General features: G+C 44.4%; 1 protein-coding gene across 1 annotated transcript in view; it reads right to left on the reverse strand.

Annotated features, from left to right (window-relative positions):
• Positions 1-13,995, reverse strand: part of PAPPA (pregnancy-associated plasma protein A, pappalysin 1) — a 179,508-nt gene that overhangs the window by 95,931 nt on the left and 69,582 nt on the right. Inside the window, exons 6-7 of the mRNA XM_009081311.1 lie at positions 12,880-13,001; positions 6,814-7,321 (exon numbers count right to left, since the gene is read on the reverse strand). Of these exons, the coding sequence (XP_009079559.1) occupies positions 6,814-7,321; positions 12,880-13,001 (630 nt within the window). The remainder of the gene's footprint in view (positions 1-6,813; positions 7,322-12,879; positions 13,002-13,995) is intronic.

A 13,995-nucleotide genomic window follows, 5' to 3' on the forward strand; every position in this document is an offset into this window, starting at 1 on the left:
ATCAGTCACCTCTCTGCCTCCCTGCCCAGACCCGTGCAAGCCAGAGGTGAGGCACCACTGCTTGGGAAAAGGAAAGAATTTCCCTGGGGGAATGTTGGCAGCAGAGTTGCTACTGGGTGGAGGATTCTCCTTCCCATCAGCACTTCACTTGTGTAGGGTCAGACGAACCTATGACCACTTTTCTGCTGTGTGGGAGAGAAAATTGTCCCCTATTGTTCTGTTCTTTCATCATGGGAAATTTCCAGGTTCATTAAGCAGAAAGAGGGTAATCAATACCGACTGCATGAGGAAGGAATTGATGACAGAGCCAAGACTAGGCATGTGAGACAGGGACACACATGGGTGATGTTACCACCTCCCCTGAGCTACACAGGGGACAGTCTGCTACACTGTCCTACACTGGCTGGATATTCAACTTCATAACTCTGCCAAAACTGACCACGGGCAGCTTCAATATACTCAACACTGTTCACTGACACGTGGAAGCCTTTGTACAATGACAGAACAGCCACTATTCCATCTGGGAAAGTAGGATCTGTAAAGAACAACTGAAATACTCCTAAATGCAAGGACTCTGGATGAAAGACTAGACAAGAATTAGCAGTACTAGTATTGCACCTGAAAACTGGCACTGATAGGGCTAAGAGAAACCTGACGAGACAGAAGGATGTTTGCTTCTTGGGAAAGCTCAAAATAGCTTTGTCCATGCTATTCCTGTTGAAGCTTGGTAAAAGTGTTTTTACTGGAGATGAGCAGTAAGATATCATATGGATATAGACAGGAATCTCTAAGCTATTACTAAAGAAAAATAATATGGATAATTGTGAAATTGTGGGAAAGAAACCTCCTAGATGGAGACTAGAGGACAAATGCTTTTGATAATGGCAGATCCCTGGTACTGTGAGAGGGCACCGAATTCTCAGGGACTCAACAAGAAATGGACTGTTTTGTACTTACTCCTAGAAGCTGTAGTAGTTTGGATTGAAAGATAAATTGGAACGAAAATGGAAATTTGGCTTTCAGTTATTACCTTGGGGTCAACTAACAAACATTTCCTGCAAATAAAGATCCACAGAATTGGTAAACAGGCTTAGTAAATGAAGAGAAGGATGAAGTTATAATGCAGACATGACTAAGTTACAGGTCTGGATGTCTTGACATGGTTCATATGTTGGTTTAAGACAGTATTACACTAGTTGGGACCAAGAAACACAAAACAAACTGGGAGCTCTTCATTGCAAGTGAAAGGGGAGGAAGGAGTTGGTGGATGTACTCAACTGCAAGACAACTAAGAACCATCAGTGGGATGGGTCTTGCATGCAACAAGACAAGGCATTTCCAGGGTAGCTGGGTGAGTATTTGTGCACAAGGACATCTGGAATACCATATACAATTCTAAAGCCTGTTGGGAATCCAGATGTGTAGCATGCTGATATTGCACAGACAACCTAGAAGTCTTGCAGATAAATCTGGGCATGTAAAGTGTTTTCTTAACATTTTAGTCCTATCTTAGATACTCCCCAGTATTCCCTGGCATATCGAGAGAGGTTTGGCATAGTAACTGTGGAGGAGGAATGAGCAGAAGGTGGTGATAATATGGGCTTCATCTTTTGGTGTCAGGAGAACAACCACCCAGCGATCTGTATCTTGTTTGGGTGGAAATATGGTGTTAATTATCTTCATGACAGATAGATTCACAATTCATTTCAGCTGTTTTAGATCATACATTTCTCTGGCTGGTAGACCTCCAGAAAGCAGAGAAATAGATCTTCGAGGTGAAGGAAGGAATGCCATAATAAGGACAGATGTCACTGTGAAATTCTAGCGCTGCATTCAACAGGGACTTAGGTCAGATATATCGTGATATTCATATTTTCCACTCTATTCAGCTGGGCTTAATTCAGGTAAATGCAATCTTTCTCCTGAATTCAGGGGCTAAAAAGCACACCAATAACTGCCTATGATGAGTTATTGCTCATTATGAATAGCCACTGCTGATTCTCCAGCCTCTCTGCCAGTTCGTATTTGTAGGAACATTCAGACTAAGAATTGTTTACCATTTCATAGAATCATAGAATCAGTTGGGTTGGAAAAGACCTCAAAGATCATCAAGTCCAACCCTACCGTGGTCACTAGATCATGGCACTAAGTGCCACATCCAGTCTCAGCTTGAAAACCTCCAGGGATGGTGAATCCACCACCTCCCTGGGCAGCACATTCCAATGTCTGAGCACTCTCTCCCTAAAAAATCTCTTCCTAATATCCAACCTAACCCTCCCCTGGCAGAGCTTGAGTCTGTGCCCTCTTGTCCTGCTGCTGGTTGCCTGGGAGAAGAGACCAACCCCCACCTGACTCCAACCTCCTGTCAGGGAGTTGCAGAGGGTGCTAAGGTCTCCCCTGAGCCTCCTCTTCTCCAGGCTGAACACCCCCAGCTCCCTCAGCCTCTTCTCATGGCACTTGTGCTCCAGTCCCTTCACCAGCCTCGTTGCTCTTCTCTGGACCTGCTCCAGCCCCTCAATGTCCCTCCTGAGCTGAGGGCCCAGAGCTGAGCACAGGATTCAAGGTGTGGCCTCACCAGCACCAAGTGCAGGGGCAGAATCACCTCCTGGTCCTGTTGACCATGTTGTTCCTGCTCCAGGCCAGGATGCCATTGGCCTTCTTGGCCCCCTGAGCACACTGCTGGCTCATCTTGGGTTTGTGACAAGTCACTGATGCCTTTCTGACTGACGACCAGTAACAGAAAGCAAATGCACCAGTAAGGCAAATTTTGAACTAAGCACTGGTTTAGGATAAAGCACAAAGCTAAAGCACACGAACTGCTAAGCACTCATGAGCAGTGAAACACTAAGGAACCACAAACAGTGCCACTGCAGCCATCCAGCCACCTGCCATCCTGAGGATAGCAATTCCTCAGTCATTCTGCAATCACTCCAAGAAGCCCAAGTGAGATCTGCACTCCAGTGTCTTAGGTGCAGAGTTAAAACCCAATAAAGGACATGGATTTTACAAGCTTAGCAATGAAAGGAAGTCCTGATTCTAACAAGATATTTAATAAACTTGTACTTACTTGAACAACTGTTGTTTACACAGATGATGGCCAGCACCCTCCAACTATTATTGAGCAACAGAAGAGGTTTAACCATAGAATCTAAGTGCAAAATAGCCAAACTTGAGAAGAAAAACATATTCCCTACATGAGAAAAGGCAAGTTTCTCAGTCTCCTGTTTTTGAAGTATGAATGCAGGATCTCTGTGTGTCAGCTCAGTACTAAAGATCTAGTAGGAAAGGCTCAGAATAACTTCTCACAGGGCTGCATACTTGCTTCTCAACGATGCTCAACTGTGCAAACCCAAAACTCCTACCAGGACTTCGTGCTGGGATTCTTTCTAAGGTTATTTCAGTCAATGCCTTTGTATTGAAAAAACCCTCCAGGTTAACACCACAAAGACGACCTGATCCATCACCATCCACCACAATTTGAGGCTTCTTACAAAGTCTGTTGCTGAAAAGTTGGGAAAATTTCCAATTCTTTAAAACTTTTTCAGTTATTCTGACAACTTTCCAAAACTAACCTCAGTGTGTCTCAGCTTGGCCTGCCAGAGTGGAGCTTGATGGTCTCACCAGCACACCCAGCTCGCCACCACTTGCAAATTTAACTACTGAGAGTGCCACAGGGGACATGGGCTGCTCACTCCAAAGTGTCCTGGTGGGACTGACACCTAACTGTGCCTGTGACATCATTCAGAGAGCATCTCACTGTGGGCACTCACTTCTCACTGAGCTCTTACTGCTACAAAGAAACAAATGAACACAAGAGCAACAATCACTTTCCAACAGCAGCAATGTCAACATAAAAATACTGTAGTCGTGGCAAAGGGAGGCCAGAGCAATGACCACAATTGTCACTGTGACTATCTCACACACTATTTCTAGAGAACAGCCAGAGTACAACCCCCTAAGTATGAGCACAACCCACACTTTGGATTAAATTGTGAGCTGAGACTTTGAGACTTGCAGATGAGGCTCCTTCCTTATCACTTGCTGTGGTGTGAAGACTCAGCAGTTCTGTGTTGCACCTGGCCTGACCTCTTTTCCCCCCTGCCCCACTGATTTATTTAGCTTTCTGCTCTCTTCCTGGGTCTGACTCTCATTTTGTATCACAGATAGCAGCAATTCTGGCTGATCATACTCAGTGGAATTGAGTGTATCCTGCTTGGTTACTGTAAGGTCCAAGGATAAGGTTCTGTCCCTTAGAAATGAATGTTTAAGCCTCAGCTTGAGCCAAGAGCTGAGATTAAAATTCAGCTTGAGAACAGAAGGTCTGGCATTATTTTACATTTCTTAATAAAAGGTTTCCACTGTTCCAGTTATTTACTCTCCTCTGTGGAGCACCCAGTGCTGACTAGGCAGGGGCTATCCATTAAAGGCTGTCTCTCCTCTCAGCTTAAAAGGAAGTTCCCTCTCTTTGACAGGAAGAAGGTAGGAGAAATTAATTTTTCTTTCAGCATCGCCACACCTGGGGAAAGGATCTTGCTCACAGATAACAGTGCAAGCAAATATTTTCTTTGGGAGAAAAAGAGAAAGTGAAGATCAAGGTCAGAGGAGGCAAGAGTAAAGATATGCAACTGCCTTCAAAAATATCCTTCCACAGAACATGTGGGGGTGGCATTTTATTTAATATGGAAAACATACAAAAGCACAAAGAAGGGGTAACTGGCTGGGGGCTGGCAGAGAGATAAAGGGGCTGCAAAGTCTGGCTGCACAGATATGCTGAATTCCAGTGGTACAGAATGAGACAAACAGGCAGATGTGAACAGGTTGAGCGAAACTGCATTTACCTCAACACACACATACACCAGAGCATGGTCCAGCACCTCTGTGCCCAACTTCCCTGAAGCAGCTTCCCTTCCTTCCTGCTTAAGGAATCTAAGGACTGTGACTACTCTTTGCACAAGGTGCTAACAGAAAACTTCTCTTGCTTTTGCCTCTACCAGATAACCACGACCCCATGCAGAGATTCAGTGCATTTGTTGCCTCTCAAGCTATGGCCCAGCAGCAACAGCCTCCAAATCTGCATGATCCTCCATCACCAGTGGCTACAGATCACTGCTGTGCACATATGCACAAAAAATAGCACCTCACTTCTTAAAATTTCAAACACATGCAGAAGTCTTGAATCACAGGATGGTTTGGGTTGGAAGGGATTTTTAACTGGCTATGTAACTAGGTGAGATGTGCAAAGAGGTACAGTACTGTTACCCCATGTGATTTACCCATGACCCCCAAGAAAACCATCATTAATCCCTGGCCAATGATTCAATTTTTAGAGCACTCTCTCATTTCAGCTAGCTATAAGCGAGAAGCTGCCCACAAAATCATAATAAAAGACAAAGAAACTGAATTCAGAATACAAGTTCTGTTTTGGGCCTTTTTTTTTTTCTTTCACATTGTGTTATTAAGTCAAAACTGGACCTGTTTCTGTGGGAACTTGTGCTAAGGTATGCAAATATTTCAAACCAAACCAATCCCATTTTCCAATGAGAGTGGGCCAGGTTTCAGGCAAAGATGCTTTCACAGCAAAATCTTGGGAAAATTCACCATTTTCCACATTTCCAATATGCCAATATTCATCTCCTTTTAAGTGCCAGCAATTGTGTGCAACAAGGCTACAACCCAAGAAAGCACTTAAGCACATGCTTAACTTTCAGCACATGAGTAATCTCAGTGATGTCCTGAGGTTTTTTGGTTATAGATTCACTATTGTTAGTTACCTTGAGTTTTTAAATCCTTTGGGACAATTTGCATCTTCCTAGCTGTATAATTGGGCTGTGAAAGGGATGGTAGCTCGTGATTACTGAATTGTTAATTAATCATTTTTATTATATTTAAATATGCTTGAGAAGCCCATAATGATGTATGCTTCCTTGATATTAGCTGTACTAATTAGATCATCTTTTCTAAATTAGAGTGCAGTTTTCTTAGCAGGTTTCCTTTTATCTGGTGTTCATTTTTCAAAAGAGCTTCATGTTGCTCCCACAGATGAGTGAATCATTTCCAGGGAATCATGTTATGCAAAACATGTTTTTCTTGCTGTAGGATGCTTATGGGTAGATCATGGATCTCCTTGAAATCAGTAAATATTTTGAAGTTGGACTTTGTAAACAATCATGCTTTATGCAGGTGAGTGTAGCTGCATCTGGGATGGAACTCAGTTCCTACAACAAACCAGTGCATTTGGCATGTTTGCTGTGTGAGAACAATCTCACTCCAACACAACTTGTTTTAGTGACCCATGAAAGCAGAAAATGCAAGTGGTTGAAACACATTTATATACCTGAACATGCAAGTGTAGCTTTTTGCACACTTTCTTCAGCAGTTCACTGGTGCTCCAGCACTGAAAGCCATGCTCTCTCCTGCTCCATCAAAATAATCCCTTTCAAAAGATTCCCAAGGAAATGATGACTATGTTACTCCAGAGCTCTTCATTTAGGTTAGTTTAAACATTTATCACAGCTTTGGTAGATTGAAATATCCTTTCTGGTTAAGGAAACTTGAATTTCACATCTCTGCACAACTAACTCAGGAATTTCTCCAAAACTATCCATGAAATCTCAGGTTTTTTCATCTGAGTGTGATGCTTATGGTTTCAGAGAGAAACCATGAGAACATCTTCTTTTGGTAATATTTGACATGTCATCTAGTTCAACATCCTAACAATCACTGGTGATGCTGAGCATTACCAGGGTGAGAAGAACAGGGTATTGTTTTCCCACTGAACAAGTCTGTTCAGATACCTGGAAATCAGTTACTTACGTGTCGACAAATCTCCTGCTGAGGTTTGAGATGACAACTGGAGATCCAGACTGGAGAGGAGGGTCCCGAACCACTTTGTACTGGATGGGTTTGCAGTCTGCACACAGTGTGCTGTGGGGGACAGAGCTCAGCATGGCAGCATCGATTTCCAGGTGCTCATCCAGAGTGTAGATCTGGATTCCATACACCTCCTCACCCACTTGTCCCACATCCAGCTTTATGGTCAATGGGATGTCGCAGAAGACGTTCTGCGGCCCAAGAGAAATGTTCTTCCCGCTGATGGTGAGCAACTTGATGTCATTCACTGCTCCACTGGAGTCCCAGTCTGGGGAAACAAATGTCACCCAGATTGTGAGGGACTCTGGAGTCAGGGGATAACGAAACTCCAGCTGCAGGTAGCAGCCCTGAGGCTCGGGACAGGCTGGGGGCACCGTATGTTGGTTGACCGCCGAGTTGGGACTCCATGTTCTGACACTGGATTTACAAGGCTGCTCAACATCAGGGTGTCCTGGGAAGAAAGAAGGAAGCAAAGAGAGGGCACAAAAGAAGTTAGAAAACATGAGTTGTTGGCATCAGTATTAAAAGACAGACTGGTGGCAGGAGAATATATCTGTCCAGGAAACTAATTATTTACTTCAGTAGAACAGGCATGGCCAGGATGGAGAGGAGGAGTATAACACCAGCACCTCCTGTCTGAGTGAGAGACACAAACCCAGCTGAAGTGCCCAGCTGGACTGGACATCACACAACACACACTGTGCCAGTGCATCTGGTCCTGCATTTCCTATTTCTTGTACCTTTCCATGTGCCAAACAACGATATTTTCTCCCTCTCCCACTTGGTACTTTACCTGATAAACTGTGACTTTGCCTTCAGTTCACCTCCTACTTATTCCCTTGCCTCTCACTTTAACATACAACCTTTTTCTCTTTAACAAAGACAAGAAAAGAGCTTTTGTTAGTTCCAAGAAGCTGTTGTACTGTGCTGTTCAGGGGCAGCTCCTGTGGCATTTACAGGCTGATAGAGCATGTTGTGCAAGACCCTTTCTTGGAGGCACATGGAGCACAGGTCTGAGCTGCCTCTTTGCACTCATTGTGATGAAACAACAGACACTTGTGCTTTTACATTTCTCACCATTGGCTGTGTTCAACTACATGGGAGGTAATACTAAAAACTAACGAAAGCCACAGTGCTTGCTGGGCTCCCAAATACTATGGTAACATTACAATTTGGCATGGAGTCATGGTCTGCAAGATCCAGAGAGGTCAGATGGGTGGAACAGTTGGTAACAGAACCCAGTGAGAGCTATAAATTTCCTCTTCCTTCCCAAATAATCACAAGGAAAAAGGAACAGGCATGACAAGGAGAAGGCGAAGTACAGAAAAGAAGGAAGGGAAAAGTAAAGATAAAGAAAGGTAATGAGAGGAAAGAAATGGAGAAGGCAGAGGGAAAAAAAAGGAGAGCACAGCTGTTTGCAACTGAGGAAGAAAGCAAGACAAAGCACTGGGCAATCATGGACAAACAGGACATCACTACTAATTTAAAGAGAAAAGGGCAATATGTGAAGGTTATTCTTATTGTTTGTGATCCAATGAAGTGTTAGAAATGTGTCTCTTTTGTCAAGGAAAAACAGCTCAGGGAATTCTCCTGTCTAGACCAAATGAACCCAGATGCAGAATAGATTTCCTGGCATCTCAGGCAGTGCTCCTATGATCCAACACTATTGTCCTGCAGATGCCCAACTTGCAATGCTTCTCCCTCTCCTGCACATACCCCACAGCCCTCCTCTCCTCCCTGCACGCCAGAGTGGTGGGAATGCCACTGAGCTCAGCATCTGGAGAGACCACAGCAGTGAAACATTTTGAAGAAAGCCAGAGGTCCATTTAATACGCTCGAGTTTTTCCCCCTGGCAAGCTTGCAAGCACTGTGTCTAATCCCTCTGAGCAGCCAATACCCCGTTCAGCTCACGTTATCTCCCACTCGCTGCCATCCCTGTGTGTGCTTGGCTGAGCCCTCTGATGGCTTTCTCACAGACTCAGAGCAAACTCCTGACTGCAGCTCTAAGAAGGTGTTTTTTAACTCCAGTATCTCAGAGGGCTTTGGAAAGATCTGTGAATCTCACCGCTGCCATCTCACAGAGAGGAAAATGGAGTTAATGGCTCACAGCCCAGTATGTTTGCAGAAGTGGTGTCCACTTGGGATCCTGCAAATCCACTTCTGTCAGTTCAAGGCCTCTGTAAGACTTAAATACCAAAGAAACCTACACATTTTGGTAGATCAGAGTGTGATCCCTGGAGATACATGAATTGGACTCAGCCTCCAGGGAGCACAAATCATTACCCTAAAATGGGAGCCAGATTGTAGTCATTCATAGACTGAAAACATCAATGAAGTTGAGTTGAAGAGACTCTTAAATATCATCAAACACTTAGACCTGGGTCAGAAACATTCATATAATTTTGGAAGAGAATGAAAACCTTATTTCATGCAACTGTATCTCTAGAGATGGGTAAATGCTCTGAAAAGTACAAATATTTGTCCATAAAAAGGTGTAGAAGTTATTCTTGCCCTCTGCACTCAGGTTCTGAAAATCCTGTGGCTTATGTCAGCTAGATCGGTCATGGAATAGCATCTCATGCAACATCATGTCTTGCCTAACACAAAACAGGTATGTGAGGTTTGTGAGGATAAGCCAAACCCTATCTCCTGGTGAGAAAGCAGGGAGAGCAGACTGGGACATTGACCACAGCCTGATGTGTCAATCCTTCATCATGCAGTTTAGTGCAGAGGTTGGCATGAATATTCCTCTGCTGCCCCAGCACATGGACAGAGCCTGAGAAACCAGCTGGGATCAGCAGTCACTCAAGATGTAGCTACTGTCACAACTGCAACTCACCTGCCACATTTCTTAGGTGGTCAAGACAAAGGAAGCATCTGGTGGGATTCTAATGTCCCACTGAGACAATTCCACTTGCAAATGGACTGAGATGTTGGCCCCTGGGAAAGGCAGGGCACTAGAGCAGCCTAAGGCAGCAACATTTTTTGTGCTGTTCTCACACTTCTGTCAGTCAGTGTTGAGCCAGGCAGTAGGAACTGACTGATATATGCATATATTGCACAGTAAGTAAAGGTACTTACTGGGCTTGAGCCAAGATCACCTTTCTTATATAAAACCCCTCTTTGACAGAGTTATGGAGGTGCTGTAAGGTTTGTTTATCTAGCTGGTGTTGCTGGTGAGAATCCAGGTAGGTTAGAGCTTTCTAGGTCCACGGTGAAGGTAAAGACTAAAGCAATAGTGCCTGATCTCCAGTGCCTTCCCACAACCACTGCCAAGGGGCAAACAGCCCCTTACACAAGGGCCACAACCAGCTGAGAAAGAACCAGAAAATACCTCAGCCCACGGGTTGGATGCCACCACACTTGGGCACAAGCAGGACACCAGGAAGGACACAATCCTCACAGCAGGTTTTGCAATGGGCACGACTCACGTGTAGCCCAGACCACCACCAGTGCCATCTACCTGGGATAGCAGTGTTCTGGTGCTGTGAGACCTCAGGAAAATGAGATCAGACCAACCAGGTTCAGAGCTGCTTCAGAGACACATGAGGAATGTGGTTTTCTGGTCAGAAGCTGGATGAGTCCTACAAAATATTTTCCATGAGTGTCATCTCAGATTTTAAAATGAGTTCATTTTGGCTATGCTTTTTGCCTCTTTTCTCTTTGCTTTCCATGAACATTCAAGCAGTGGACTTACATACATGAACACCTGCAGAAAGTGAACTTAAAGCTTCCATGCTTGAGTACTCACAGATAGACAATTAAAGGAGCCAGACAATGACCTAACTGTGCTATTTGTACCTCAGACCAAGTGCAAACAGGCAGAGAGCCTGAATGTCAGGGTGTGTGGTAGTGAGGACAGAAAAACAGGGAGCAACAAACACATACATTGGCTATATTTTCTACCCTAAAAGGGAGACAACTCATTAATCTAGCAAGACAATGGGATTCCCAAATTTTCTTTCCAGAGCAATGAGACAGACAAGCATCAGACTGCACCCTTCATAGTTAGGAACATGCAAGCACACACTGCAAGAAGAAGAAATTAAATGCAAAATGCTGGTGAGCAATAAATCTTAGAGCAGCTTAGTTTCTCTAGGAATGATGCCGCTGGCAAGATGTGTGAGATCAAGAAGTTTTCAAATCAGAGCTCATTGGAGAAATTTTGATGGAACTGTGTATTTCAATGGAATATGCAGTCTTCTCAAAATCAAAACACTTTGCAAAACTGGCTTTATTTGGCCGAAATTTTATTCTGGAAGAGAAAACGGCAAGAAAGTACTAACACTATTGGAACATTGTGTTTTGACATTTTTGGAAGAAATCTTTTCACTTTTGCACTTTGAAACACTTTCCATTTTGATATTCAAAGTTGCTTTTGCCCTAGATTCTATACTAAAAGGGTATATTTTCAAATGGCATAATTTAACCGAAGTTCATGAAAGAGGATTTATATGAGCTAAACAAAACATTTTGGCCAACCTCAAACACTTTTTGTTTTCAATTTTCCTTCATGGAGAATTTCAAAAGTTTCAAGTTTTGTTCCAAATGAAACCAGGTTTCAAAGACTTGTAATCCTTGGCTACGTAGAAATTCCACCTTCCACCCTGAACTACTACTGCAAGTGATCCAAACTTCTCTAATGCTGTTTACTGGATAATTCAGTCACACTTGTAGCCACAGAGCTGCTTCCCAGGATGGAGCATCCACCCAAGGGGCAGGTGTGCTCTATGCTGCACCCAGCAAACTTGGCCTTGGGTGTCATAGAATAGTTTGGGTTGGAAGGGACCTTAAAGCTCATCTAGTTCCACCCCACTTCCATGGGCAGGGACACCTTGCACTAGCCCAGATTGCTCAGAGCCCTGGCCAACCTGGCCTGGAATACTTTCAGGGATGGGGCAGCCACAGGTTCTCTGGACCACCTGTTCCAATCTGGAGAGCTGAGCTGGAGTAAAACACAACCTCTGCTGGGTCCCCACCCTGGGACATGGGTGTGTGGGGCAGAGAACACTTGCCCACACATCCTGTCCCATCAAGCAGTGGGGATAAAACTCACTGCACTTTAGGATGAGGGAGGGCTCTGGGTACCAGCACTGCATGTATCACTATATTATCATAAACAATCTTCTTGTAGAACAACACCGATGTGCTCTAGCTGCAGGACAAAGAAGCCCTTAATGTAAGGAGGTATTTGTATAATGAGTTTGCAAAACCCAGGGACTGGCCATTGGGTTCAGTGAGCTCACCTGTGTGCTTACAGTGAAATCTGGGCCCAGAGGATGCTGCTGCCAAAGGAACAGCTCATGATGGGCAGATTGAAATAATACTCTGGTCTTCCCAAACCATGATTTGTAGTGAGTGACCTCTGCCTGGGGTAATCTTAAATATGCTCCACCACATCCACTACTTGCGTAACGGAAGGTACAGGTGGAGGAGAGTTAATGATGGAGATCTAATGGCACTGTAACGGCTCTGCAGACCATTCTCCCTCCAACATGCTCTAAAACATCCTGAGAGAAGGCTTGACGTAGTCACCTGCATTCCCACTGCAGAGTACTTGCCCAAAGGGCAACCTCCTTTCACAGCCTGGCTGCTGGTGCAGCCCACTGCTAGTCATCACAAGCAAAGGCAGCAGAAGTCAGGCCCAAATAAATAACAATTCTTCACTTTTTGGAGTTGGAGTAGAAGGAGTAAACAGCTCCCCTGAGGAATTCGTCTGGCAGATGTGAATGGTCAGCATTTCTTGGCACTCTGCTGCTTTGTGAAATTCATGTTCAGCTCCTGGAATTCATTTAATTCATGGGCAGGGGCAGGACCCAGGGCCCAAAACACAGGTATTTCAGCATTGCTTTAGGGCACAGTGTATTCTCTGTCTCTAGTTTTGGTCATGCTACATCCAGGTATAATCAGTCAATCTCTCCTAGATTTTCCCGTCGCTTTTGTAAGTTTTCTTTTGCTCAGTCCCATCTTCTCCCATCCTATATTTTTGCCCCCAACTCTGTGACTCACCTTCTGCTTCCCGTGGGCTCCAGTGCCCGGAGGGATCACAGGGCATGGGAGAAGAGGCGCTGAAGGCATATTGCACCAGGACTCTTCCTTCTGCACACAGATCACATGCTGATCCCACTTCTCTAGGAGGCCAGGAAAACAGGAAAACACACCAACTTAGTAACAGCTGAATGAGCTGCTTATTCAACTATATGAAAAGCAATAAGACTTAGAATTCAGGTCCACTTAACCCTCTTTTCTCAAGGCACTGACAAGAGTGTTTTCTGATGCTGACCTTCTGTAGATTTGAGCTAAGAGCCTGTGTAGACAGCATCTGTGAGCCCTCCATCCAACACAAAATGACAGCAAACTGAGAAATCACATTCACCTATATATTTTTTATATTTTTTTTCATGCACTGGATCAAACCCTGACAAAAGAAAATACATGTTGCTGAGCAGATAGAGCAGAGAAACTGGCCTCAGGAGATTTCAGATCTATTTCTGCTCCCACCATGGATTTATATATTGCTTGAACTTGTAGTAGCTTCAGGCTGTCTGGTTAGAGGAGAGGGTGAAGTCCCAGGCTCCGAGACCAACAGACAGAGCTGCTCTGCAAGAGTGACTGAAAAGGGAAACACCAATTCATAAATCATAAAATCCCAGACTGGTTTGGGTTAGAAGGGACCTTGAAGACCATCAGGTCCCAGCCCCCTGCCATGGGCAGGGACACCTTCCACTAGAACATGTTGCTCCATACCTTGTCCAAACCTGGCCTTGAACACTTCCAGGGATGGAGCAGCCACAGTTTCTCTGGTCATCCTGTGCCAGTGCCTCAGCACCCTCACAGGGAAGAATTTCTTCTTAATGTCTAATCCAAATCTACCCTCTGTCCTTTTAAATGTTTTTATGAATACATTCACAAGGTCAGGGTTTAAGCTGATGTAGACTGGAATAACTCGAACATCTTCCATAACATTAAACTGATTTATATCAGCTGAGGATGCAACTCAAACAGTTTAGCCCTATGTGCCTCAGGGTCACAAAATTTGGAACCTTGTATGACCCAGACTCTGTGGTTAGTCATCCCAGTAAGCTGCTTATTATTCAGAAGTCATTGTTCTGCTTTAAGGAACAC

Source organism: Acanthisitta chloris, unplaced genomic scaffold (assembly GCF_000695815.1).
Source record: "Acanthisitta chloris isolate BGI_N310 unplaced genomic scaffold, ASM69581v1 scaffold22138, whole genome shotgun sequence".
Lineage (NCBI taxonomy): Eukaryota > Metazoa > Chordata > Aves > Passeriformes > Acanthisittidae > Acanthisitta > Acanthisitta chloris.